The sequence below is a fragment of the Paramisgurnus dabryanus genome, chromosome 19 (assembly GCF_030506205.2).
Source record: "Paramisgurnus dabryanus chromosome 19, PD_genome_1.1, whole genome shotgun sequence".
Classification (NCBI taxonomy): Eukaryota; Metazoa; Chordata; class Actinopteri; order Cypriniformes; family Cobitidae; genus Paramisgurnus; species Paramisgurnus dabryanus.
Window position 1 is genome coordinate 16884290 of NC_133355.1, and position 24839 is coordinate 16909128.

The 24839-nt window shown below is 36.9% G+C and overlaps 3 protein-coding genes across 3 annotated transcripts in view; 2 read left to right on the plus strand and 1 right to left on the minus strand.

The window, feature by feature from the left end:
• Positions 1-187: 187 nt before the first annotated feature.
• On the minus strand, positions 188-1367 carry gngt1 (guanine nucleotide binding protein (G protein), gamma transducing activity polypeptide 1). The gene is made up of 3 exons (XM_065291947.2): positions 1336-1367; positions 1149-1247; positions 188-1071 (listed from the first exon to the last, which is right to left on the minus strand). Exons 2-3 carry the CDS (start codon positions 1242-1244, stop codon positions 946-948), a joined length of 222 nt encoding a protein of 73 aa, XP_065148019.1. The 5' UTR covers positions 1245-1247; positions 1336-1367; the 3' UTR covers positions 188-945.
• A 682-nt stretch (positions 1368-2049) lies between these two features.
• On the plus strand, positions 2050-5606 carry tfpi2 (tissue factor pathway inhibitor 2). Its single transcript, XM_065291958.2, has 5 exons — positions 2050-2223; positions 2393-2563; positions 3505-3684; positions 4519-4686; positions 4800-5606. Exons 1-5 carry the CDS (start codon positions 2145-2147, stop codon positions 4883-4885), a joined length of 684 nt encoding a protein of 227 aa, XP_065148030.1. The 5' UTR covers positions 2050-2144; the 3' UTR covers positions 4886-5606.
• Positions 5607-10705: 5099 nt separating this feature from the next.
• Positions 10706-24839, plus strand: part of calcr (calcitonin receptor) — a 78058-nt gene continuing 63924 nt past the window's right edge. Inside the window, exon 1 of the mRNA XM_065291970.1 lies at positions 10706-10966. The gene's annotated coding sequence lies outside the window, so the exon portion shown is untranslated. The remainder of the gene's footprint in view (positions 10967-24839) is intronic.

Below are 24839 nucleotides of genomic sequence, written 5' to 3' on the forward strand. Positions count from 1 at the left end.
ACAGGTTTGTAATAACATGTGAGTGAGAAAATTATGACAGATTTTTAAATATTGTGAAATATTTGACAAAATTTTTCATTTTGAAGTTGCTCATACAAAACATGATCACTTGCAACAATTTACCATGGTTGCCATATTTTCCATAGTTATTGTTACATGGTAAAACTGTCTGATAATAGTTATTTATTGCAGTTATGCCTCAAAGAAATGTTTAAAGTTGCCATGAAATGGAAATAGTGATTGTCTTATTTTCTCCATGGTAATGTATATCCAAATTAAATGGCTTATTGAAATGACTTGAATTCGTAAATCGAGAATTTGTTGGATCGTTGGGTCATGTTGCTAATTGCTAATCGCTGTGATCTTTTCCGGGCCCCGCCCAGGTGCCATAGCTCAGATCGGAATTAAAGAGAGGGGAGGAGATTAGCATTTTTGATTAAAGAATATGAGGACACTTTTTTAAATAATAAAGCTCACAGATAAGTCATTTGTAATAAATACCACATCACCCCCATAAAAGATGTTTTTTTTACTTTAATATGCAACAATTCTTATTCTGTCTGTAAATGTGATTTTAATTAATAGCTTTTATTTTTGCAAGTTAAACATTGCTTTATCATTACAAAAATTAGACATTTTAGTTATTCCCAGTCTGTTGCATGTTACATGGCCTCGCTGCCCATGGAAAATAAATGTATAAGTCCATCAAGCAAGGCTCCGATGATCAGTATACAATGATATTTTGATTTATTACTCTTCAAGAAATACACAAGTGTCCATATCCTACTGAGTCAATTACAAGGTAGAAAAGCCATTTAGAGTTTATTCTGAACATCTATCCATGTTTATGATTTTCCACCCGGCAAAAAATTCCAGCTACGATTACAATTAGCAGACGTCCATGGGCAAACTAAACTGCAAAATCTCGGAGCTCCTCTGTTCTCATCAGCAAATAACACATCCGCCTTTCTCCTTAAATGGGTTCTTCTCCTCTGGAATGCCTTTGACCAAAGGATCCTCATCTGCTCCACTTTGAATATACTCTGTGATCTCTTCACAGCATTTGGATACCTGATGTTCGAAGGTGATTGAAGTGTTAGGAAGCTAAAATTGTGTTGATTTGTAGATTTTAAAGTTCTCAAACTTACCTTTGCCCTCTCAAGCTTCACCTCAACTTTGAGCTGGGTTACTTCCATTTTAGCCTTATCCAGGTCTGTCATATTCTCTACATCTATGACCGGCATTGTCTATAAGATGTAAAACAATCATTGTATAGTAAAATATCAATATTGAAAAGATTCAATTATACAGTATAGAACAGATGACCAGACTTACTGCCACTTATGAGAAGATCTCCTCCACACCTGTAAGGGACAGAGATTCTGCACATCTCCCTCAATCCGGTTTATAAAGTAATCTGCATAAACATGTTAATCTCTTAATCTCATTTAAACAAGCACTCATATCTGTTGTCTTTCTATATATGAAAGGTTAAATTATGGTAACATTTACTTATGGATTACCTAAAAAAGACCCTGGAATTAATTTATACATAAAAAATAAATCATACAGAAATAAGGGGGTTTCCTTTTTGATACTGAGTTTGCGATATAGGTCAAGGGGACATAAAAGTATTACAGATTATTATGATAAGCACACTAATCAGTGCTTTCCCATAATCTGGAATGACAATTTATCATCAAAAATGTTCTCACTTACATGGGAAAATGCTTTTTTTACAGCATACTGTTGGTAATGTGATAGTGAAACGACAATCGACAAATAATTCTGAGGAAAATGAGAAAAAAATTTCATTGCTCACAGTACTACTATTACACTGCGTCTGTGTATTTTTTACTTTAAAAATACATTTGGAACACACAAGGACATAATTTTTTTTTAAAGTAGATTACAATGAAATAAGTAGTGATCTATTGTGATAAAGATGAGTCATACAAAATGAATTCACTAGCCTATTTATTTAGTGCTTTGGGAATACGCGATACTAGTGATGATGGAAATGACAGTATAGCCCGCCCTTTCAACTCCAGCCCTGAAAACTTCTCCATTTAGGCTATAAGAGCAACGACTGTGAGCAAAAGTTACACTCGCTTTGTTATCTCGGGATTTCGACGTCTAACATAATGTTGTGCGATTTGCTTGGGGGACTTTTACTTATTATTGCTGTAATGCAACGCGCCGTCGCCGGGCGTCTTAACAAAGGTAAAGATAACATTGTGCTTTTTTAATAACTCCCTTCAAAGCGCTGTATTAAACGTGCAGACGTGGGAAACTATACAGTAGATGGTAGTCCTATGTGATGAATTATATTTATCTAAACTATTGTTCGATGTCTATACTATTATTTTAACATTTAATTTAATCCCTACAGAAGTCTGCTTATTGCAAGTTGATGAAGGACCGTGTGACGACGATGTTAACCGTTACTACTACAATACGATTACTCAAATGTGTGAAGAATTTAGTTACAGTGGCTGCGGTGGAAACCTAAACAACTTCAAGACCCTTATGGATTGTCGGAAAACATGTTTCAAGATACCAAGTACGTTTATTTCAAGTTACAAACTCAAATGCAAAGTAACAATGTCATTTTTGCGAACAGTGTGACTTCTGTGTTGACGTTGTGCAAGCTATAGTGAGTATAATTATGGTTGAAAATAATTAAGAAAAATTATGTAGTATAGTAAAGAATTTATTATAGTAAAATTTAGTACAGTTCCTACTATAGTGTATTTTAAATTTACTATAGTAATATTAAAGTATAGTACAGTATTTACAAGAGTTTATTAATTTACTATAGTTATTAGTATAGTAGCAGCCTATACATTTTGTAGTAACTATAGTTTTTGGCATATTGCAAACCACACACTTTAAAAAAATATTGGGTTGTTTTTAACCCAGGGCTGGGTAACTATAGGACAGAACACATTTCTGGGTTAAAATGACCCAAATAATGGGTTGTTTTAACCAAACTGCTGTGTTGTTTCAACATGGTTGATTAACAATAACCCAGCAGTTGGTGCTGTTCTGTTCTATAGTTACCCAGCCCTGGGTTTAAAACAACCCAACCCTTACAGAAAAGTCACACGAATTTCACATGTGCAAATTCAAATGTGAAATGTGTGTTTTTGGAACATTTTTGTGTGAATCACATGTGGTGACATGTTGTCCACATGTAAAAAATTGTCACCACATTATGTACATGTGATCACATGTGTTTCACATGGGATTCACATGTGTTTCACATGTGATTCACACAAAAATGTTCCAAAAACACACATTTCACATGTGATCACATGTGTTTTTTCCACATGTGAAATTGGTGTGGTTCACATGTATTCTATAGTATTTTTTTTTCAGATGGGATGGCTGTAAGAATTGCATTGGTGATTTTACACTTACAGTGTATCAGTTTGTAAGTGATGAATTTAAGAGATATTCACTTTAACTTGTTTGTAAGGAGTCTGGTTTTGTTCACTACAGAAATTCCTCGGGTGTGTCGTTTTCAAATGCATGAGGGGCCCTGCCGTGGTCTCTTTCAGCGCTTCTTCTTCAATATGTCCTCCATGCAGTGTGAATCTTTCTTCTATGGTGGTTGCCAAGGCAATGACAACAACTTTGAAACAGTTCATGCATGTATGGAATACTGCAGACCTCCAAAAAGTAAGAGATATCAGCATTTATTCAATTCTGGAGCATTTGCATTTTAGGTCTTGGATCAAATATTATACATTTCAGAAGGCATCAAGTTTTGGGTCACTCTGTGATTTTTTCTACATTTTAAAATAATAGTAAACCCATCAAAACTATGCAATAACACGGGAAGTATGGAATATAGACAGAAATTTTTTTGCGACCAAGAAAAAATCCAAATATATAAAAAACTTTCATATCAAAAAAATATTTTGACATCACATCAGCTAGCTTTATGTGGTATTAATTTATGTATAGGAATTCCCACTGGGTTTTAACGGACGCTTTTTGGAAAGTTTTGGAATTAAAAAAATTATATGTTGCTACAATTGTATAAATTTTTACTGAAAATATTTTAAACATTTTCCCAAACACCTTTAAATCAAAATATTTTTAAGGTCATAAAAAACATTTTTTGAAGTGACCCTAAACTTTTGAACAATAGTGTCTCCAAGCAATAAAGTATTTCAACCTTGATAATGATTCAGTGAGAACAGCATTATTATTAAAGATGTGGACCATAGAACAGAAAATTAGACATTAATGTCTTCATTGAGACACAGAAACTGGAACACATAAAGACATTTTGTGTATTCACTGGAACACATAAAGTCATTTTTACTCTTTTCTTTTCCAGCCATGCACACCAAAAACTTTTCTTATGGCCATTTTCTCCAAATGGTCACCAGTCGTACGGCTGGCTTATTTTATGGCCCCTGGCTTTATCTAGAAAAACACGTTTGGGATCTCTAGTTAACTCCTTAATAAAACACGCATTAAAGGTTGTCTGGTCTTGTTTTTAAGCGATCCCTGTGATTTGCCGAGACGTTTTGGACAAAGGGACGTGCTCAGCTTCAATTCCAAGATATTACTACAACTCTGCTACCAAGACATGTCAGGAGTTTATATACACAGGATGTGGAGGAAGCAGCAATAACTTCATATCGAAGCAGAGTTGCATGGATGTGTGCGGTAAAAACAAACAATCTGGTTCAGTTTGGTTAACTAAGAAGAAAATGATTATCGTAAAGATAATAAAGCTGTTATTTTTCTGAATGATAACAACAATTTGTTTTGTTTGGCAGGGTCTGCACGTGGGAAAAAGCCAATGATAAAAGCTAAAAAACAATTCTTAAAACGGACAATGGCTCAGCAACAAAGAGTCCAATAGACCAAATCATTGTCATATGAAGTCATTCACACCACAAAGACAAAATATATTTGCACTGATTTATTCTAACAGACACATCATAAATAGTGTCTGCTAGACTTATTATAATGTGAATCTGTATCAATGATTACAAATTACCTTATACATAGTATAAACATTTGATATTGAGTGCATTGAAAATAAAAAAATGGTTTTATATTTTCAATGATTTTGTAAACCTGTATGCAATTTATTATATTAATACAATGCTAAATTTTTACAAAGTCTTTACTGGTTTGTTAAAGTGATGTTATGTAGCGTAATGTAATACTGACACTGATTACAACATTATAAACTCTAAAGATAATGTCATACTTATTTCTCCGACCAGTACTTATGTTTACTTATGACAGCAGCAGCTATTATTTCATGACAGTAATTTCAGAAGGGTATTGACACTTAACGTGACAAGAGCAAGAAAGATAAATGACTGTGGGCTCTCTCTGTTGGTTAGAGGGGATATTTTTATATACATTTTATATACATTAGTATTTTTTATTTCTAAGTAAAGCTACTGTGGATTTATGTTTTTATTTGTAATAATAATAATATATTGTATACTTGACTTATTTTCTATGTAATTATTACTACTGACAATAATCATTTAAATAATTTTGTCCGTCATGCCTTTAAACTTGACGCCAAAGCCAAAATAAACAACAGTTTGAGTCTTTCATCTGGATCAATGATTTCTCTTTTTTTATTATTAATGATCACTATTCATGCCAAGTAAAACATCTTCAAATATACAAATATCAACCAACATCACCAGCTGTGGGTCTATTTTTGTTGCAGATAAAGCTGAAGCACTATCATAAAGACAAACATATAAATGCACTGTAAATGCATATGTGTTTTCACTCTGTTTTTTGAAACTTTATCTTCTGTGAAACATGCAATCAAAATTGACCTTAATTTGTACTGTTAGCAAAATTACTATTATATTGACCTTTGGGTCTGTATACTGTAGCTCCCCCTGGTGTAATTATATATCAAGAGCAGAAAATTAGTTTGACCAGACTAATTTTTGTTTCGATAGTAGACTCTAGAGCAGGGGTTTCCAAGTATTCCCAGATATAATTAACCTTTTAAAGGAAAAACCTACCTGATAAATATATTCAACTCTAAAAAACATTTTTGGGTTGTTTTGTGTAAGGTCAAATATGGACAAATAAACCTGTACTGGGTTGTTTCCATTCAAATGCTGGGTTGTTTCAATAAAAACAAACGGTGCTATATAGCACCAAAAGTGGTTCTTTGATCGTAAACATAGAATAATAGTTTTTAGTGCCATATAGCACCGGTGAAGCACCAGTGCTATGTAGAACCATATGTGGTGCTATATGGCCCCTATGTGGTTCTACACAGGTGCTTCACCGGTGCTATATGGCACTAAAAATGGTTCTTCTATGATTACGAGCAAAGAACCACTTTTGGTGCTATATCAGCACCGTTTGTTTTTAGAGTGTGGTTGGGTAACAACAACCCAGCAAAGGTTTATCCATAGGTCTGGGTTTTCCATATTTTGTCCAACCATGGACAACATATTTTAGAGTGTGAAGAGAAACATTTTCATTTCAAATTTATTTGTACTGCAGCAACTTTAACAATAAATCCTGTTTCACAGGAGCTTTACAAGGATTACTACCTTACAAAGCCTAAGAAAACACACTAGAAAGATGCAAAGCAAATATAAATGATTATGAACTGTATGTAGCAAGAAATGTAAAAAAACACACATAATAAATACATTTTATAACATTTATAACTTTTTTCTTTTTTGTTCCTAGCGATCCCCTAGAATTTCTTGAAAAAGCTCCCCAGGGGTCCTCGAAATCCAGTTTGAAAAACCCCGGTCTAGTGGTAAGGTGACCATAGGCATCTATCGCACAGACAATAATATTTCTTTTCAAAATCATTCAACCACAGCTGTAAATAATCTGAATTTACTTGGCAGATTAATGTTTCACAAACCAGTGTCAGCCCACTACTAAAACCACCCATGACCACAGATTTAATTGATTATAACAGCCACAAGGTGGAGTGCTATATTCATGCAGTGTAATGGTCTAATAACTCTAAAGTTGATTTGATATGACTTCATTATAAACTATTAATGCAATGTACAGTAGCATTTGTTAACATGTAGTTTGTCCAAATTCAGTACATTTTAAGATTTTGCTTTCTATTAAATTCAAATTTAGGCAGCATAACATGTTTCTGTTTTTTTTCTCCATTTAGCATTGCATTTTAGAAAGTGGTGACCAATTACATATAAAATTGGGTCAATAATACACTGTTGTTATGAAACATTAGAAAAGGGTCATTAGGAAACACCATCCCGAATTAAACTAAACTTTAAACATAGACTATCTGTTATACATTTAGAATGACTTCAATAAATTTAAGTTAGATTACAATTTAAATTCTTTTTTAAAGTCTGCATCTATACTGAGCAAAAGTTTGCAAAGGTTAATAGTTTTATACTAAAAGAAATTTGTTGGCTCTCAGCAGGTTTGGGAGGTTGCATACCAGCACAACTACATTTGCAAGCTTAATAAAATGATATTTTATGTATGATTGCTGGGAGATGGCGGGATGCCCCATGCATAAATCAGTCAATCAGCAAGATGTGCTTTATGCAAATGAGAAGTCTGCACCTTCATCATTTTTGTGCAATGACACATTTAAATTAAAGTGACAGGTTATTGCATTGACATTGAAACACAAATAACCGATAAATAATACAGAACACCCTATTTGATATTTGTTTGTGTAACTTGTATAACCCTAAAAAAGCTTTTCTGCTAATTAACCAAGTATTTTAATAAGCATTTTCTGTATCTGTTCAATTTGATTCTTAAAGCGGCAAAATGAGTTATAGACAAATATGACACTATATTTAATTCAAATAATACTCTATATTTCACAAATATGATGCTCGAAGAAAAGTTTATATATTTTTTTCAATTAAAGAGGGATTATAGGTGTTTGAAATGAACATACAAACCACTGATAGAAAAATACAGTTATGTAATAGGACATTTGAGTCGCAACCTGAGAACTTGCCTGTGTGACAACTTGCCCCAGCTTCCAGTATATACTGTACTTCTTTCTAACGGCAACTGAGGGCTTGACATTGAGTACATTTCACTGCATAGAGCTTTGAGACGATTCTGATAATAACATTATTTCACACCTCTGACATTAAAATTATAGTTTCGAAGGAAAGAATAATGGCATTTGGAGTTCTTGGAACACAACATGGCCACAGTCCTTCATTTGCTTCACTGGCTGAAGGTTGCATTGTGACAAATTGCACAGTACATGCCAAGTTACATTAGACAAGCATACAGCTTACAGATTATGATGGTGGGCACATATGCTTTGTTATGGATACTATACTCTAATTTCCATATCATTTAATGCTACAGAAAGAAACTATACCAGGAATGGAATGTATGACAAAAAACAGATTAGGGTCAGATGTACTATAACTGAAAACAAAGATTTCCACAGTCTGTGCCTCTAAGGGGCCTGTTACACAGTGTTTTTGTTTTGTAATATGCTGCCACCTCTGAGAAGAGTCTCACCATATGTTTGGCTGTCACCTAATGCAACTATCATTGTCCAAAGAAGATTATGGCTGCTTATAAAACATTTTCCACATTTAATTGACATACTGGATGCTGTCCTGCTTCATCTTGTGGGAGAAATGTATGGATTATATTTTAAGGCATGATCAGGTTGGCTCTGACAGCCTCTTTGAGAGAAAGTATGGACAGCATGTCTTTGTGTTTCCTGTTGTGTTTAACATTAGGTGTGCATTTGAAGCATTTCTTTTGCAAAACATGAACATGAAGATTGACAATCAGATAATGAAAAATAATGAAAACAAAAAAATGAAATAGCAAAATGCCCAATTAGGCCTGTGAAGTAAATAAACAATGATAAAACATAAAGTTTGCTAAAGAGAGATTTTCATATCAAAAGAATTGGTTGAATTGTTGCACTTGCACAAAATGGAAATAATTTCAAAGATGGATCTGTACACCTCTCAGAGAGAAAATCTTTCTTTTTTTGCCTTACATGTTTGGTAAAAATCCGTCTGAGACAAAAAAATATGTTTTCAGAAAAGTTTTATGTTCCATAAATATGCTGCTTCATGCTTGAATATGCATAAAATATTTTCCCGCCCCAATGTGTGTGCACAGTTAGGCGAAGGCGAGTAGGCGGATCATAAGGAGTGAGAGAGAGAGAGAGAGAGAGAGAGAGAGAGAGAGAGAGAGAGAGAGAGTGAGTGAGGAGAGAGAGAGAGAGAGAGAGAGAGAGAGAGAGAGAGAGAGAGAGAGAGAGAGAGAGAGAGAGAGAGAGAGAGAGAGAGAGAGAGTGTGTTTAGATTTAAGCAAAGATCCTGGTGCATCCAAATCTCATTGTTTTTGAAATATGATGGAAAGCAATCATAGTGGCTGTACACTAAACCGCAAAATATGATTAAGTAATCATATTTTTGTCCAACGTCTTACAAACATTGACATCTAAAGTTCAGGATCCAGGATTGTAGACACAAATGAGTATTTTTCACAATTCATCACATAGGGATAAAATCATAACCTAAGGTTAATGGTTGGTTAAGAGGTCCTCAAAATCAGTCAGGTTTAAAGTTAAAGTCTTGCTTTATGGACATCCCAGAGCACTGATGCATTTCCACCCTTAAATTTGCCGCTTATCTTCTCGTATATCATCATTTTGGATAATCTTTGTCACTGCGCATTCAAACTTTGACATCAATTTTCCAGTTCCTTGAACCAGAGCAGAACCTTTAAACTTTCTTCAGTTCACACACTGCAGGAGATGATATCAAATCTCATGAGCAACATGAGCTAAAGAGAAAATGAGAATAAACATTTGACAGGAGTTAGTCCTTTCTGCAAATTAAACCTTTTGTGGCATATAATCGGATAAGCATATCATAAAATTATCACTTAATCAAGCACATTTTTTTATATAATCATTTTTACCATTCAGTTTCCCCAGATTTACTTACACATAGCCTACATAGGCTATATGTTTGTACACGGCAAAAGTGTAAAGTGTGTTGTTTTTACCTATTTTGTGTAGCTCACCTGGTAGAGCATTGCATTAAGTGCGCAAAGGTTGTGGGTTCAATTCCCAAGGAACGCACACATTAAAACTTATAAATGTAAATTTATACCCAATCTCTACTCAAAATTATACATATTTATACTACTAAATTACTTTGACTTTGCATTTAAAATTCATTTTAAGTAGGTAGCTGAATATTTGTGATATTTGTGTGTGAACAAAATGCCTATGATTTCCATACAGCCAGTATAAGAGATGAATTGTCCCATGGTGCACAGGTCCATAATGCACACAGGAAATCAATAAACATCATACATAGGCTAAATCGAACTGACATTTTAAGGAGATTGTAAACATGAGATTTAAATCAAATAATTAAACTAACAGCAGCGTCCCATTGCAGCCACGATGCCAAAAAATGCTGCCTGAGTACGCAGCTTATTAGATTTGGAACCTAGATATGTCTGTAGGTGCGTTTGAGATCATGCCGCGCTGCGCAGATTGATCGCCTTATGACATCAAATTACCGCGAGAGCAATTCGAGAGCCGCGCTTTGAATCGCTCGCGCGGTAAAGCGATATCATTAACGGTCGGTCTGCGGAGCGCCGCGTGAGTTTGAGCACACCTTTAAAGAGAGATGGAGCCGTTGTTAGTTAGGAGGAGCACACATGCTCCTTGCGCGAGATGAGGAGCAGTTATATGCACTTGGATTACGGGCTGCAGAAGTGAAACAACGTCTTCGCTTATTAAAAATCGTCTGCTGCCATAAAACACTGACGTATTTGCTCACACGTTTTTTTAACGCATGGATATGTTTCTCAGAAAACATTAAAACACGAGATGCAGGCAAATCACTTATAAAATGGGATTCAGTTTGAGAAAGCCGGTGTGAGAAAGTGAGGCGCGCACAGGACTTACATTCTCCTCCATATAACGGTAAGGTGATGTGGAAAATATTATTATTTATATAAATCTTGAAATGTTCGTGACCCATTTCGTGACTTTTGGCTATGTGTTGTTCTTACTGATCTGTGATTTCCTTTAGTTTAATTGTTAAATGTGTGATGACACGTCATTAATAAACTACAGGCGTGTAAATAAAAATGTTTATAAAAGCTCACGAGCTTACCATTATATGTAATTAATATAGATATTGCAGAGCTGTATAGATAGTTAAGAAATTCATTTTTACACTAAAAGCATTTTTTCCCCATAAAAATATCAAAAATATCATCACACTTTTTCATCATCATTTAAAGTGACATCACCACAATAAGGATGGTATTGGCTTACCAATATAACATTACATCCAACCAAGACCTGTGTGCCTTTAATCTACATCATATATAAGACATCAAGTCCTATAGTAAAAGAGAGGTAATTGTTGTCACCTTTTGTGAACTATATGTCACAGTTTTATGCCTAATTTATGCTTCTATCATTATGATTATTATAGCAAAACATTAATTTGGTCTGTATATTGGATATAAATGCTGTACAGAAAGCAGCACATCTGAATTTACATTGGAATTGCTGTATGGGATAGAATTAAGGGTTCGGACTGGAAAATGTGCAATATCAAATAATTTCAAATATTTATAAACATTTTTAATCTTTAAAAACTAAAATATTAGTTAAATTTAAAATAGGCTACTTAAGGATCCCTAACAACAAATGCAAGTTTAAAAAAGCAATGCTTTATATCTTGATACAGATTTTTCTTTGGAGAAAATGTTTTTTTTCCTGTAGTTGATTTGAATAATTGACTTTAATTTAACTTGGGCTCAAAGCAAAGACATAATAGTACACAGGGATCAGATACTGACTGCCTTTTAAGAACATTTGAATTAATTCTAATTCAGTTTTTTTTTACTTGTCAGCCAGTCCAGCTCAAACCACATGACTTGCATACCACATAAACTACTTTGCATGAAACTGAAGAAAACAAACACTAAATCCAATTACCATAGACAGCAAAAACAAGCATTTAATTTAGTAACTAATAGCAGTTCATGGGTTCATGGATCTACACCTGCTGAGGTCTGGTGCTAGTTTAGCAAATGGTTAATGTATTACACACTTGTGTGTTTAAAGACTCTCTGTGCTTGGCCACTTCTGTATGTCTGCAGAGTTTAAACATTATGCGGAGACAATATACTAGAAGAACGATGCTTTACCCATACAATAATTGTGTAAAAAGAGTAGGTGACCTTCATTGTGGTGTAATTGTTAACCAGAAGTAAATGCTTAAAAGATTATGTCAGATTTAACACACTTTTATAGAATCTTAGTGCACAAGGTCAGTGCCTGAATATCATTTACTTATCCCTTTGAAAGTGGAGTATCCCTTGAAATAAAATCAGCTAAAACTTACAAATTGGCTGTAATTAGTTGTCTATGTTAATGCTTTCATTCAGAAATATTGACTGTACAATGTTGTTATACAAACTGTTCATTTTACCGTCCGCTTCCTGTAGCATGTACACTTGAATACTACTAGGTAGGTGGTCAGTTGACGCTTGTGATTAAATATGTAGAGTACCAGAAAAGGATAGTGCAGCTTCTGCATAATGAAATCAGCGATTCATTTACAGGTTTAATGCAATCTGATGGAAGTCAGTGTGATAGATTTGAATTGAACCTTTTTGCGACTATAATTCATTTACTTGTGTTTCCATCCATTCTTTTTGGGATATAAGATCTGTGAGGTGTCAGTAGGTGGAGCTAAAGTACAATTGTGCACTTCCATAAAGCCTCGTATATTGAGTTCTGCAGTATAAAGAGCGTTTAATGGACTGCTATATCTTTCAGACTCTATATATTTTATGTAAACTCATGTTTTCATAGTAGAGCATGAATGCTGCAATACAATGTATGTATTGCATGCGTTGTGTCGGTTAAACAGTATCTATTGGTTTAGTTTTCCATTTCTCAGTCTATTCACGAGTAAAGTCACATGTTGTATTTGGCCTCATTCTGTCAATGTTTTTAGTTTTTCACTCAAAGAATTCATTATTATTGTTGTTTAAATTGAACTGATTTTAATACATCCTTATAGGTTACATATTAATATCTGTAAGCAATGCTTACTTTAGATACTTTAGAAATTCTTGTGTGCAACAGAAAAATAATATGCTTACTAAGCATATTATTTTTCTGTTGCACACAAGAATTTCTAAAGTATCTCAGAAATGACTTATTTAAGATAATTAATGCATGAGAAATCAACATTCAGCTATTAGTCCTCATAGTTCATATTGGATAAAACAATAGTTTTCAAAATAAGCCATGCATGCAGAGGGTAGATCTCGCAAAACGGCGCTCTTTCCCTGTATCTGAACTTTGTCTTTTCTAATTTCAGCATGTGATAATTCACCTATTGCTGTCATTCATTGTACCAGTTTTGTACTTTTATCTGTTCTCATTTTGGTTGTCCTTCATTTACTTTTACATTTTCTTACGAACATTACTAAAATTGCTCTTAAGGCAATCTTGATTCATTTTCTTTCTGGTGGGCTTTACTGCCTGTTCTCATTTGCAACCTATTTGGTTTTCTCTATTTTCTCGAGTGGCTTCCTGCACCAGGAGGCAGGGAGGCGAGCAAACGAGGGAGCGGAGGGTGACACCAAGCAATGCATGGATAGTTTGGAGCTGACATCTCTCTCTCTCTCTTTCTCTCTATGTTTAATGGGAATGTTTTGGCATCACACTGGCCTGTCTGGTCAATTTACAGCTGCCTTTGCGTCAATGGTGTTTTTTGTGATTGCTTTGCTTAAGTCACTGAACAGACAGGACAATTTAATTGCTTTCCCGAGATGAAGGTGATGCTGTTTGTCACCGCTTTGCAAAGAGCATCACTAAAGGTTTCATTGCATCATATAAACATGGCAAGTTCTTAATATTGAAGGGATAGTTAAAAAAACCCTGATAGATTCTTCTCTAATTTACTCACTATTATGTCATTTCAAACAGCTAGACTTTACTTTGGTGAAGTATTTTGAAGAAGGCTGCCATTAAAATGAAGGTGAATCAGTCCTAGTCTCAAACATACTGCTTACTGTATTTCCTTTTGTGTTTCACTCACAAAAGAGTAATACAGTTTTAAAACAACATGAAGTTAAGTAAATTATGACAAAATTAACATTTTTGAGTGATCTATCCCTTTAAATGTTAGATGTTGTGCACATACTGGAGCATGTTGGATGCATTTTGTAATCATCATGCAGAAAACACTTGGGAAAAGATGAACATCTTGTAAAATACCATGGTGTTTGACCACAGAAATATGCTTCAGTAATGCTTTCTCATCTGGACACGCATGAAAAGGGCGAAATATGGCACGTACTGTAAATATTAAATTGGCTGCAGCCTCAGTGGGGACACTTTCATACTGCCATGTGTTGTGTAATGGACTCTATAAAGCTTTTATGTAAGGTTGAAATGGTTTGTGATGGGTAACAGGAATGACAGGCAAAGCAGAGCAATGCATGTGATGTAGCAGAAAATGGGTTACCACCCAATCGCCCATCATATTAATGTTTGACACCCTGATTAACGTTTATCAGTGATGCTGTGGCAGGATATTTTGTAGACAACATATAAACAAAACATAAAATAGTAACGATGAAAAAGAAAGATAATTACATGGGGCAATAATAAGCAATCGATGCTGAAGTCTAAAAATAAGAAGTACACAGGTGTTGTCAGGATCCTGTCAGAATCATGTCTTGTATTATAGTCTTTGTGGCAGGGTTCTGACAGTATCATGTTTTGTGTGAGAACACGTGGCATCAAGTGTTTGTACCTAGCCACGTGTTTCTCTTGTCTTGTCACTTTTTACCCGCTCCCTTACTTGTCATTGATTTCAGCTGTGTCCCTCATTAGTTCTCCCTATTTAATGTCCCTATGCTCTTTGTTCTGTGCTTGTGCGTTTGTCTCTCTCTTGTTCCAGTCCTGTTTCCAGTAAGTTTATATCAAATAGTATTTTTGTGACTTGTGTAATCTTGTCTTGTTAATTGTGTAGTTTAGTGTATTTATATCTTGTCTAGTTTAGTGTCAGTTTAGTGTCTTGTTCATTTGTTCTGTTTTGCCCCCTCGTGGGTTTTTGTTTTCTTGTTTATTAGTTTAATAAATTATCTATCAACTTCATCCGCTGTCTGCATCTGGGTTCGTCCTTTACAAAATCCTCACAGAGGGAGTCGGCATCCGGTGGGTCCTCATCTGAGTCCGTTTTGCCTGCCACAGTGCCTCTTCTTCCTTCTGCACTCTCTGCCCCCCGACCCAGGAGAAAGAAGAGGAGGAAGGGAGCTTCCTGTTCTCCGTCTTCTCCTGGGCCCACACTGACTCCTCAGCTAGTTGCAGAAACCCCTGTCTCTGCGCCGCAGCCAGAGCCTGCGCAGCCGCCGCAGCCAGAGCCTGCGCAGCCGCCGCAGCCAGAGCCTGCGCAGCCGCCGCAGCCAGAGCCTGCGCAGCCGCCGCAGCCAGAGCCTGCGCAGCCGCCGCAGCCAGAGCCTGCGCAGCCGCCGCAGCCAGAGCCTGCGCAGCCGCCGCAGCCAGAGCCTGCGCAGCCGCCGCAGCCAGAGCCTGCGCAGCCGCCGCAGCCAGAGCCTGCGCAGCCGCCGCAGCCAGAGCCTGCGCAGCCGCCGCAGCCAGAGCCTGCGCAGCCGCCGCAGCCAGAGCCTGCGCAGCCGCCGCGTCCGCAGCCAGAGCCTGCGCAGCCGCCGCGTCCGCAGCCAGAGCCTGCGCAGCCGCCGCGTCCGCAGCCAGAGCCTGCGCAGCCGCCGCGTCCGCAGCCAGAGCCTGCGCAGCCGCCGCGTCCGCAGCCAGAGCCTGCGCAGCCGCCGCGTCCGCAGCCAGAGCCTGCGCAGCCGCCGCGTCCGCAGCCAGAGCCTGCGCAGACAGCGCGTCCGCAGCCAGAGCCTGCGCAGACAGCGCGTCCGCAGCCAGAGCCTGCGCAGACAGCGCGTCCGCAGCCAGAGCCTGCGCAGACAGCGCGTCCGCAGCCAGAGCCTGCGCAGACACCGCGTCCGCAGCCAGAGCCTGCGCAGACACCGCAACCGCAGCCTGAATCTGCGCAGCCACCGCAACCGCAGCCTGAATCTGCGCAGCCACCGCAACCCCAGCCGTGTGCTCACCCAGCGCAACCCCAGCCTGAATCTGCCCCTTCCTGTCATGCCTTTCACAAGTCCTCCACAAGACCTCCCCGGACTCTCTCTGCTTCACCAAGAAAACCAAAGACTTCTTCCCCGCCCAGTCCCACCCCATCTGGACCTCCCCCTGTGAACTTTCTTGTTCCCCCACCCCCCCCTCCCTTGTTTGTTATTTTTATTATCCCACCCCAATCCTTTTGTCATTATTGCTTGTTTACCGTTGTTATTATTTGTAATGTTTTCTTGGGTTTTGTCTGTGTGTCAGTATGTTATGTCCCGTGTTTAGTGTTCCCCTGAGGAGCGTCTGGTAGTCGCTCCTTAAGGGGGGGGTACTGTCAGGATCCTGTCAGAATCATGTCTTGTATTATAGTCTTTGTGGCAGGGTTCTGACAGTATCATGTTTTGTGTGAGAACACGTGGCATCAAGTGTTTGTACCTAGCCACGTGTTTCTCTTGTCTTGTCACTTTTTACCCGCTCCCTTACTTGTCATTGATTTCAGCTGTGTCCCTCATTAGTTCTCCCTATTTAATGTCCCTATGCTCTTTGTTCTGTGCTTGTGCGTTTGTCTCTCTCTTGTTCCAGTCCTGTTTCCAGTAAGTTTATATCAAATAGTATTTTTGTGACTTGTGTAATCTTGTCTTGTTAATTGTGTAGTTTAGTGTATTTATATCTTGTCTAGTTTAGTGTCAGTTTAGTGTCTTGTTCATTTGTTCTGTTTTGCCCCCTCGTGGGTTTTTGTTTTCTTGTTTATTAGTTTAATAAATTATCTATCAACTTCATCCGCTGTCTGCATCTGGGTTCGTCCTTTACAAAATCCTCACAGGTGTTTACTTTTTTCTGCATAAAATCATTCTACATAAACTGTAAAAAGTAATACCTAGATATAACTTATAAAAAGTGAGGCAAGTGACTGCATGGGAAGTTTTAGGTTGAATCAACTTGCAACCTTTTTTAAGTATATTGAACACACTTACATTACTTAATATGAATGCAATAAAATTGAGTTGAGTTAACTAATTGTACTTGTATTACTCAGTTAGATAAACCTACTTTTCTTGGTACAGGTAGCATATTTATGGTTAGTTGTTGTTTTTTATGCTGTGAGATGAGGGCTAGAAACGTTTATTCAAACAACGCACCCACTCAGTTTTGTTTTGGGCAGCTGTAAAGCGCGACATACTTCAGTATGCAGTCTATGCACAAGCACCAGTCTTCTGAACAATGGTAACTAAAACTCAAAGAAGAAACAGATAATCTTCCAAATATTGAAGATAAATGAACATTAAACACTAACAAGTCTTTCTTTTTAGTTAAAAACAAAACAAAAAAAGTTTCAATTCAAATTTCACTCTCCAAATGCAGTCCCGTGCAAAGCATGCTGGGAACTGCAAGTCCACTGCCTAGTTAGTTGTGTTTACTAAAATAATTCATGTAGTTTTTTTAACACAAAATTATTAAGTTAATTGCTTTCTTACAAATTGAAATCGATTATACATAATAAAATTAAGTTGAATTTACTCAATAATGTGTTCATTTAGAATTAATCAATTTATTCCAATTTTTATTTTATTTTAACTCACATTTTGATTAAAAAAACAAGAATTAAAAAAATGTAATACAGTTTACTCAATTTATTTTTGTTAAATCTACTAAGGCACAGAAACACTTTTTACAGTGTATGTAAAGTACATTCTGTGAAAATATAACTTTGATTTCTTTAATATGTTATTGACTGAGTAAGGCCACGTCAAAGATTGAAATCAATGATTGAAATTTAATGTTGAGGTTGATGCATAATTAGATTATGGAATTTTAGCCATGAATTTCACAGACAGGGTCATATTTTATCAGCTTCATAGTTTGCTTAAATGGCATAGACAACTTGACAGCTTAAATCAGCAGCCAGCTACACTGTGATCTTGGTAAAATACTACCTGGAAAAAGATTTGCCATTAGACTGCTTAAGCATTTCAAATATGTCTTTATTTATAGTGTTAAAAATTAAGCCGATTAAAGCTGAGCACTGAGGATAGCATGGATTTTAGTCACCAATAGGCTGACAATTACATAGGAGACAAGGAATTTTTCTGGATTAAGAAATCCTTGGGAACATTTGGGATAATTTATGTACACAACTGCATTAAGTATATCACACTGAATGTGCAAGTGGTATGAATATTTTATTACAAAAATGGTTTTAAGTATGAGAGCATGTCACGTGACCTCCACATTAATCATATTGCACCTGCTTTTAGAGGTGACATATGAATTTGTGCAAAAGTTTATGTGATTGCACCGCAATTTTGATGTTCTAGACAAAAGATATGGAATATGGAAACTATGAAAATCTGACTTTCTCCATGTTTGAGTGCTATAATTGGGTTCCCAGTGCTTCTACCAACCTAGAAAACATGAAAAAGAACAACCCACTTACTTAGTTTTGGTAACTAAATGGCAACTGGCATTTAGTGCAAGGAGAAAGAGAGAGAACTACCATCATGGCAATCAGTGTTTGCATTTCATCAACGCATTTGCATTTTAAAGGACATACCCCAAAACGGCAGATTTTTGCTTGCAGCTACAAAGTGGTAATTTTAGCATGCTATAATAAATTATCTGTGGGGATAAGATTTCTGTGCATGGTAGTGACATGTTGTGAGCCTCAAACACGATTGTTTAATCCTCCTGATTTAAACCTTGTGCATACAAAAGACCAAAGAAACACAGACCATACTTAACATAACACCAACTGTGACGTTACAGTCGGGATGTATGTCCCCAACATTAAGTAACATATTAACTTGTTACAATGCTAAAACAAAGTTTTAACTGCAGAGTCAGCGCTATACTGTATGCTAGTTAATGCTATATGCTAGCGTTTAGGCGGAAGTTCTACAATTAACGTTACAGTTACGTTTTCCAGGTCCATACTGAAAAAAACACAAATAAATGTACCAATCTGAAACATCCATTTACAATCTCCTAACAATTAGTTAAAATCTTTATCTTTGTCTGATACGGGCTCAAATATATAAGGTCTGTGTACTAATGTGAGCAACTGACATGAGCTTCATGGGTCTTGCTGTGAAACAGCCAATCAGAACAGAGCAACATTATTATACACGACCCTTCCAAATGAGGAAATAACAGCCCATTTCATTCTAAGGAAAAATCCTAGGGTTGTAAATGGACCTGTAAAATTGTTTCTGGATCATTTTTGCACTTAATAAAGTCACACCTTCTATTTAGATAACAGACAATGATTTTACATATTGTATCAATGTATCATTCTTTGACACCTTTAAATTGGTTTTCTTTGCTTGTCAGTTGTGATCTGTAATAGCCAATTTGGCTACTACATTTTTAAGTTTCTGGCCATTCAGAACTTCTACTAGACAAAAAAGGAAAGAAAATAACAAGATTAACTATGTATTTTTTATTTATAAACAATTATTTAACATTTTATTATTATTTATTATAAAATCTGAATTGCATATTATTCAAACAAAATTCTGTCATCCTGCCATCTCCCTTTCTCTTTCACCCTTGTCCTTTTCATCAAAACTCTTTTTAGGTAAGCAACTCAACAGTTCAATAAACATCAAATAAATCATTGAATAAATTCAATTACATATATATTAATAATAATAAATTGATTTTCTGTTTAATATTAAAGGGGGTCGCACACCGGACGCGCAACTCAGCGCCGCCTCGAGTTGCGTCTAGGACAACCCGAAGGTATCGTACACCGGAAGTGCACATTAAATAGTGCGAGCTTAGTCAGATAGCGTCTACTTCGAAATGCAAAATCTATGTTAGCAGCCAATGTTAATCGTTAATGATTTGGGACAAATATGATGTTATTTAATGTTAAACTAAGTGAGTGGCGCTCTGTGGCGCGACAGGGATTTGAGCAACTTTTTTAAGCCATAGAAGGGCGCCGCGGACAGAGGTGACATATGAATTTGTGCAAAAGTTTATGTGATTGCACCGCAATTTTGATGTTCTAGACAAAAGATATGGAATATGGAAACTATGAAAATCTGACTTTCTCCATGTTTGAGTGCTATAATTGGGTTCCCAGTGCTTCTACCAACCTAGAAAACATGAAAAAGAACAACCCACTTACTTAGTTTTGGTAACTAAATGGCAACTGGCATTTAGTGCAAGGAGAAAGAGAGAGAACTACCATCATGGCAATCAGTGTTTGCATTTCATCAACGCATTTGCATTTTAAAGGACATACCCCAAAACGGCAGATTTTTGCTTGCAGCTACAAAGTGGTAATTTTAGCATGCTATAATAAATTATCTGTGGGGATAAGATTTCTGTGCATGGTAGTGACATGTTGTGAGCCTCAAACACGATTGTTTAATCCTCCTGATTTAAACCTTGTGCATACAAAAGACCAAAGAAACACAGACCATACTTAACATAACACCAACTGTGACGTTACAGTCGGGATGTATGTCCCCAACATTAAGTAACATATTAACTTGTAGAAGGGCGCCGCGGACAGGCGCCTCCTGTCGGCGCCGGTGTGCGTATACTCATTGAAAAAAATGTGTTTGATTTTTTTTGAACGGCGCGACGCTGTGCGGCGCTGAGCTACGCGTCAGGTGTGCGACCCCCTTAAGACTGTACTAGCACTGTCTTTTTTACTGGCCTTTGTTGTTGTCTGTAGTCCTACATGAAGCAGAATAATTAAATTATTTTACACAATAGTCTTTAAAGGGGGCATATCACATGTATTCCATGTTTAAGTGCTATTATTGAGTCCCCGCCCCGGTGCTTTTATCAACCTAAAAAATGTGTAAAAGAACAACCCAGTAACTTAGTTTTGATAAACCATTCTCTGCTACCATATGAAAAAAAATACGTCATTGAAATTTGGCTCACCTTGTGATGTCAGAAGGGGATAATACCGCCCCTTAATCTGCACTATCCGACCACTGCATTGCCATTTAGTGCAGAGATTAGCTATTTGCATTTTAAAGGACACACCCAAAAACGTCACATTTTTTATTAAACCTACAAAGTGGCAATTTTAATATGCTATAATAAATTATATGGTACTTAGAGCTAAAACGTTGCATACATAGTCTGGAGACACCAAAGATTTGTTTGACATCTTAAAAAAGTCTTGAAATGTTCCCTTTAACTGTTTTTAAAAAGATTAAGTCAGAGAGTTGTCGTTTCTCCATGTTGCTTATAAATATCAGTGGTGACGGGTTGTTTTAATAAGCACGTCACTGAAAAATAAGTCATCAAGTGCCCCAATGAATATTGAGCCAGTGCCCGAGCCCCTATACGCAATACACTGATTCATGATTCAAGGAGCTAGGGAACTGATTGAGACACACGGATAACTCAAGCCATTCACGCCCAGTTTGCCACTTAGCATTAAAACCTTGCTCTTCTTCTCCTGATGTCCTTGGTTATCGCCACATCATTATGTTTGAGTCTCTCGAATCTAGCAACCGTTGCGTTTGTTGCGTTGCGTAGTGATGGTTGTGTTCAAGACCCAAAGTAAGCAGGTGTATTTAGTATACCATGATGACGATGAAACTAAAACTGTGCAGATTTGGGTTGCATGAGCTTTACAAAGAAACTAACGATTGGACAAATTAATAAAAAGTAACCCGCCAAATTGGCAAGTGATTTGACAACGTTACACACCACAGCTGATTTTTTACACACTTTTGGTGGGTGTAAATTTTACACCCTAAAAGTATCTATACAGATGTTTCTGTATTAGCAAGAGCTGTGTGTGTTATATTACCTCTGTTTAGCATAATAAATTCAAATATATAAGGAATGCATGTGCATGTGCAATCTCCTGACAATTTATCGATGGCTTGAATTGTATGCCTTGTAAAACCCTCATCAGCCTTAGGTTACACTTGACTTTATCAGCTGTGTTCTGCCATATACACACTCTTATGGATTGTTTTCTTTTTGTATTCAGCATTATCTTTTCTGAAAGGCACAAAATTACTTACATTCCTAAATTTTCCTAAAAGTAATTTATGCATAATTTTTAAATTTCAGGATTAAGCGACAATACAGGCTGAGAGCACCATGCTGTTCTGCGCATTGTAAACTTGTGAATCAAACAGTCACAAATCATTTCCAAGGTTAATTTCGAGCGCCAAGTCACAGTCTCATAACAGAGGACGTCTTTTCCTGGCTTCACGCTTTTTAATGTGGAAAAACAGGATAACACATATTGCTGTGGGTTGAGTAGGCGTGCTTTAATGTAATCTGCACAGTACATTAGCAACACATAAAATTTACATATACTGTAACAACACATTTAAATACAGCAGGCAGGGTGGAATAGTGAGGAATGAGCTTGTGTTATGTATGGTGGATGGCTTTCTTTCGATTCACACCAGTAAGTTAAAAGTGGTGTGATCTGTTACTTTGCTGCCAGTTATGTTCACAGTCTCATGAGAACAAGCAGCACATTTTCTTAGCAGGGAAAGACAGAGACAGCTGTGAGGTCCTTATATTAAATCTCATACTCGACTGTTGATAAAAACTAATAAAAATGATTCATTTTATTCACAAGATTTAAACAATAACAGGATGGATTATAAGTAAACATTACATCACATCATTTATTGCTTTATTTTATTATATGATACATATTTTCCAAAACTGAAGCCCTCGGATTAGACTCAGAATGTTTGGTATTTTTATTTTCACACATTTTTAACACATAGGGCCCTATTTTAACGATCTGAAACGCAAGTGCGAAGCGCAAAGCGCAAGTGACTTTGTGGGCGGACCTTGGGCGCTGTTGCTATTTTCCCGGCGGGAGAAATAACTCTTGCGCCAGGCGCAAATCAATAAGGGGTTGGTCTGAAGTAGGTTCATTATTCATAGGTGTGGTTTGGGCGTAACGTCAAATAAACCACCATCAGAACGTCATCCAACCTTCCCTTTAAACGCAAGTGCGCAAGTTCCATGGCGGGTTGCTATTATTATGACAGATTTACCAGGCGCACGCCATGAGCGGTTCACAGCCGAGGAGACCGACGTTCTTGTAAGAGCAGTCAAAGAAAGAGAAGTTGTTTTGTATGGGGATAGGAGAAACCCGCCCAAATCAGCGTTGGTTAAACAGGCGTGGGAGGAAATAGCCACAATTGTCTCATCAGCTGGCATCCCCAGGACGTTGCGCCGCAAGCGCTACAATGATGTCAGGAGACGGGGAATCCCAAGCTTGCCAGCATAAATCGGATTTATGGATCTGCCTCTACACAGGACCTGACGCCAGCAGAGGACATTGCTGCGTCTACCCTCACCGCTGAAAGCCAAGAAACGCAAGCAGTCCAACCCCAAAGTACACTTACAAATCAAGTTCACATACATTAAGGTTTTTTATGAAAACATTTTAATTATTATTTACATAAAATAAACGTAATACAGCCACACAACAAACTTATTAAAAAATATTTTAATCGTTAATTGCATGATAATTTTTTAACGCAGCCACACAAAATAAATAAAAACTATCACCACAATGCTCACCACAATGATTTCCCTTATCTCATTTGTTAATATTTTTTATTGCAACAATTTATGATTTGCAAAAATAACTGTTGCATCTGTGTAGATTAGATAAGCAAAGTGTGTGCGCGCTGTGCACGCTATACATTATGGTCAAGCATGCGCCCTTAAAATAGCATAATGAGCAACGCACCACTGACTTTAGACTAGTTTTTTCTGGTCAGTGGCGCAATTGTTTTTTGAAACTGCAAAATAGCATCAGGGATGGTTTGCGCCGGAACACGGCTCCTTTTTTGCGTTGAACTGCCCAGGGAGCGCAAGTTCATTCCATAGTTTGCCGATGTGCGTCCGTGGAGGGAAAAACCCGCTGTGCGCAGGTGCAAAATACGAATGATACATGCGTCACTGACAAAGTCAATTGCGCTGGGTGCAAGATAGGGCCCATTGTGTTCACTGACATTTTCTAAAGCGGTATGTTCAATGTAGTTTTGTTTGTGTCAAAGTCCCCCCCCCAAAAAAACAGTCTCAGTGTTAATGTCATCTGGTAAAAAAGATTGGATGTGCACATAATAGCAACTTTGGAAATATGTACACTGTCAGAAACAAAGGTACAAAAAATTTACAAAATTGTACCCTCCTGTCACTAGGGTGGTAAATTCAAAGGTTCATCATTTTTGTACCTTAATGGGTATACAACACATTGATATGTTGTACCTTTTGGGGTACATAAGGACCTATTGTGTACCGTAAGAAACAATTTTGTAACAGGGGGTACAAAACTGTACCTTTAAAGATACACAATAAATCATTAAGGTACAGTAATGTACCCTTATGGTACCACCTCAGCGACAAAAAGGTACAGTTTTAAATATTTTTTTCTAACAGTGACTCATTAAATACCAATGATAGTTGTGATTGACGCACACACGTTTGTGTGAAAGCAATAGAAACATTTTTCTTAGAATAATAGATGAGGAGTTTTTCAATGAAACTGAGGATGTAGTTGTTACGTGTCAATGTTGCAATCCATGGTAAACCTTCAATGATGAATAGATCAAGCAAAGAAACTCAATTTGTGAGGACTTTTGCATGACCATTGTCAAATTACTAACATTTTCTAAGGATTACTGCTTATAGACTCTTT

Excerpts from the sequence above, each read along its gene's own strand:
- gngt1 (XM_065291947.2), bottom strand. The coding sequence starts at position 1,244 with ATGCCGGTCATAGATGTAGAGAATATGACAGACCTGGATAAGGCTAAA. Across the intron at positions 1,072-1,148 it reads TGAAGCTTGAGAGGGCAAAG|GTATCCAAATGCTGTGAAGA; the intron begins GTAAGTTTGAGA and ends TTCGAACATCAG.
- tfpi2 (XM_065291958.2), top strand. The coding sequence starts at position 2,145 with ATGTTGTGCGATTTGCTTGGGGGACTTTTACTTATTATTGCTGTAATG. Across the intron at positions 2,564-3,504 it reads AACATGTTTCAAGATACCAA|AAATTCCTCGGGTGTGTCGT; the intron begins GTACGTTTATTT and ends TGTTCACTACAG. Across the intron at positions 4,687-4,799 it reads GAGTTGCATGGATGTGTGCG|GGTCTGCACGTGGGAAAAAG; the intron begins GTAAAAACAAAC and ends TTTGTTTGGCAG.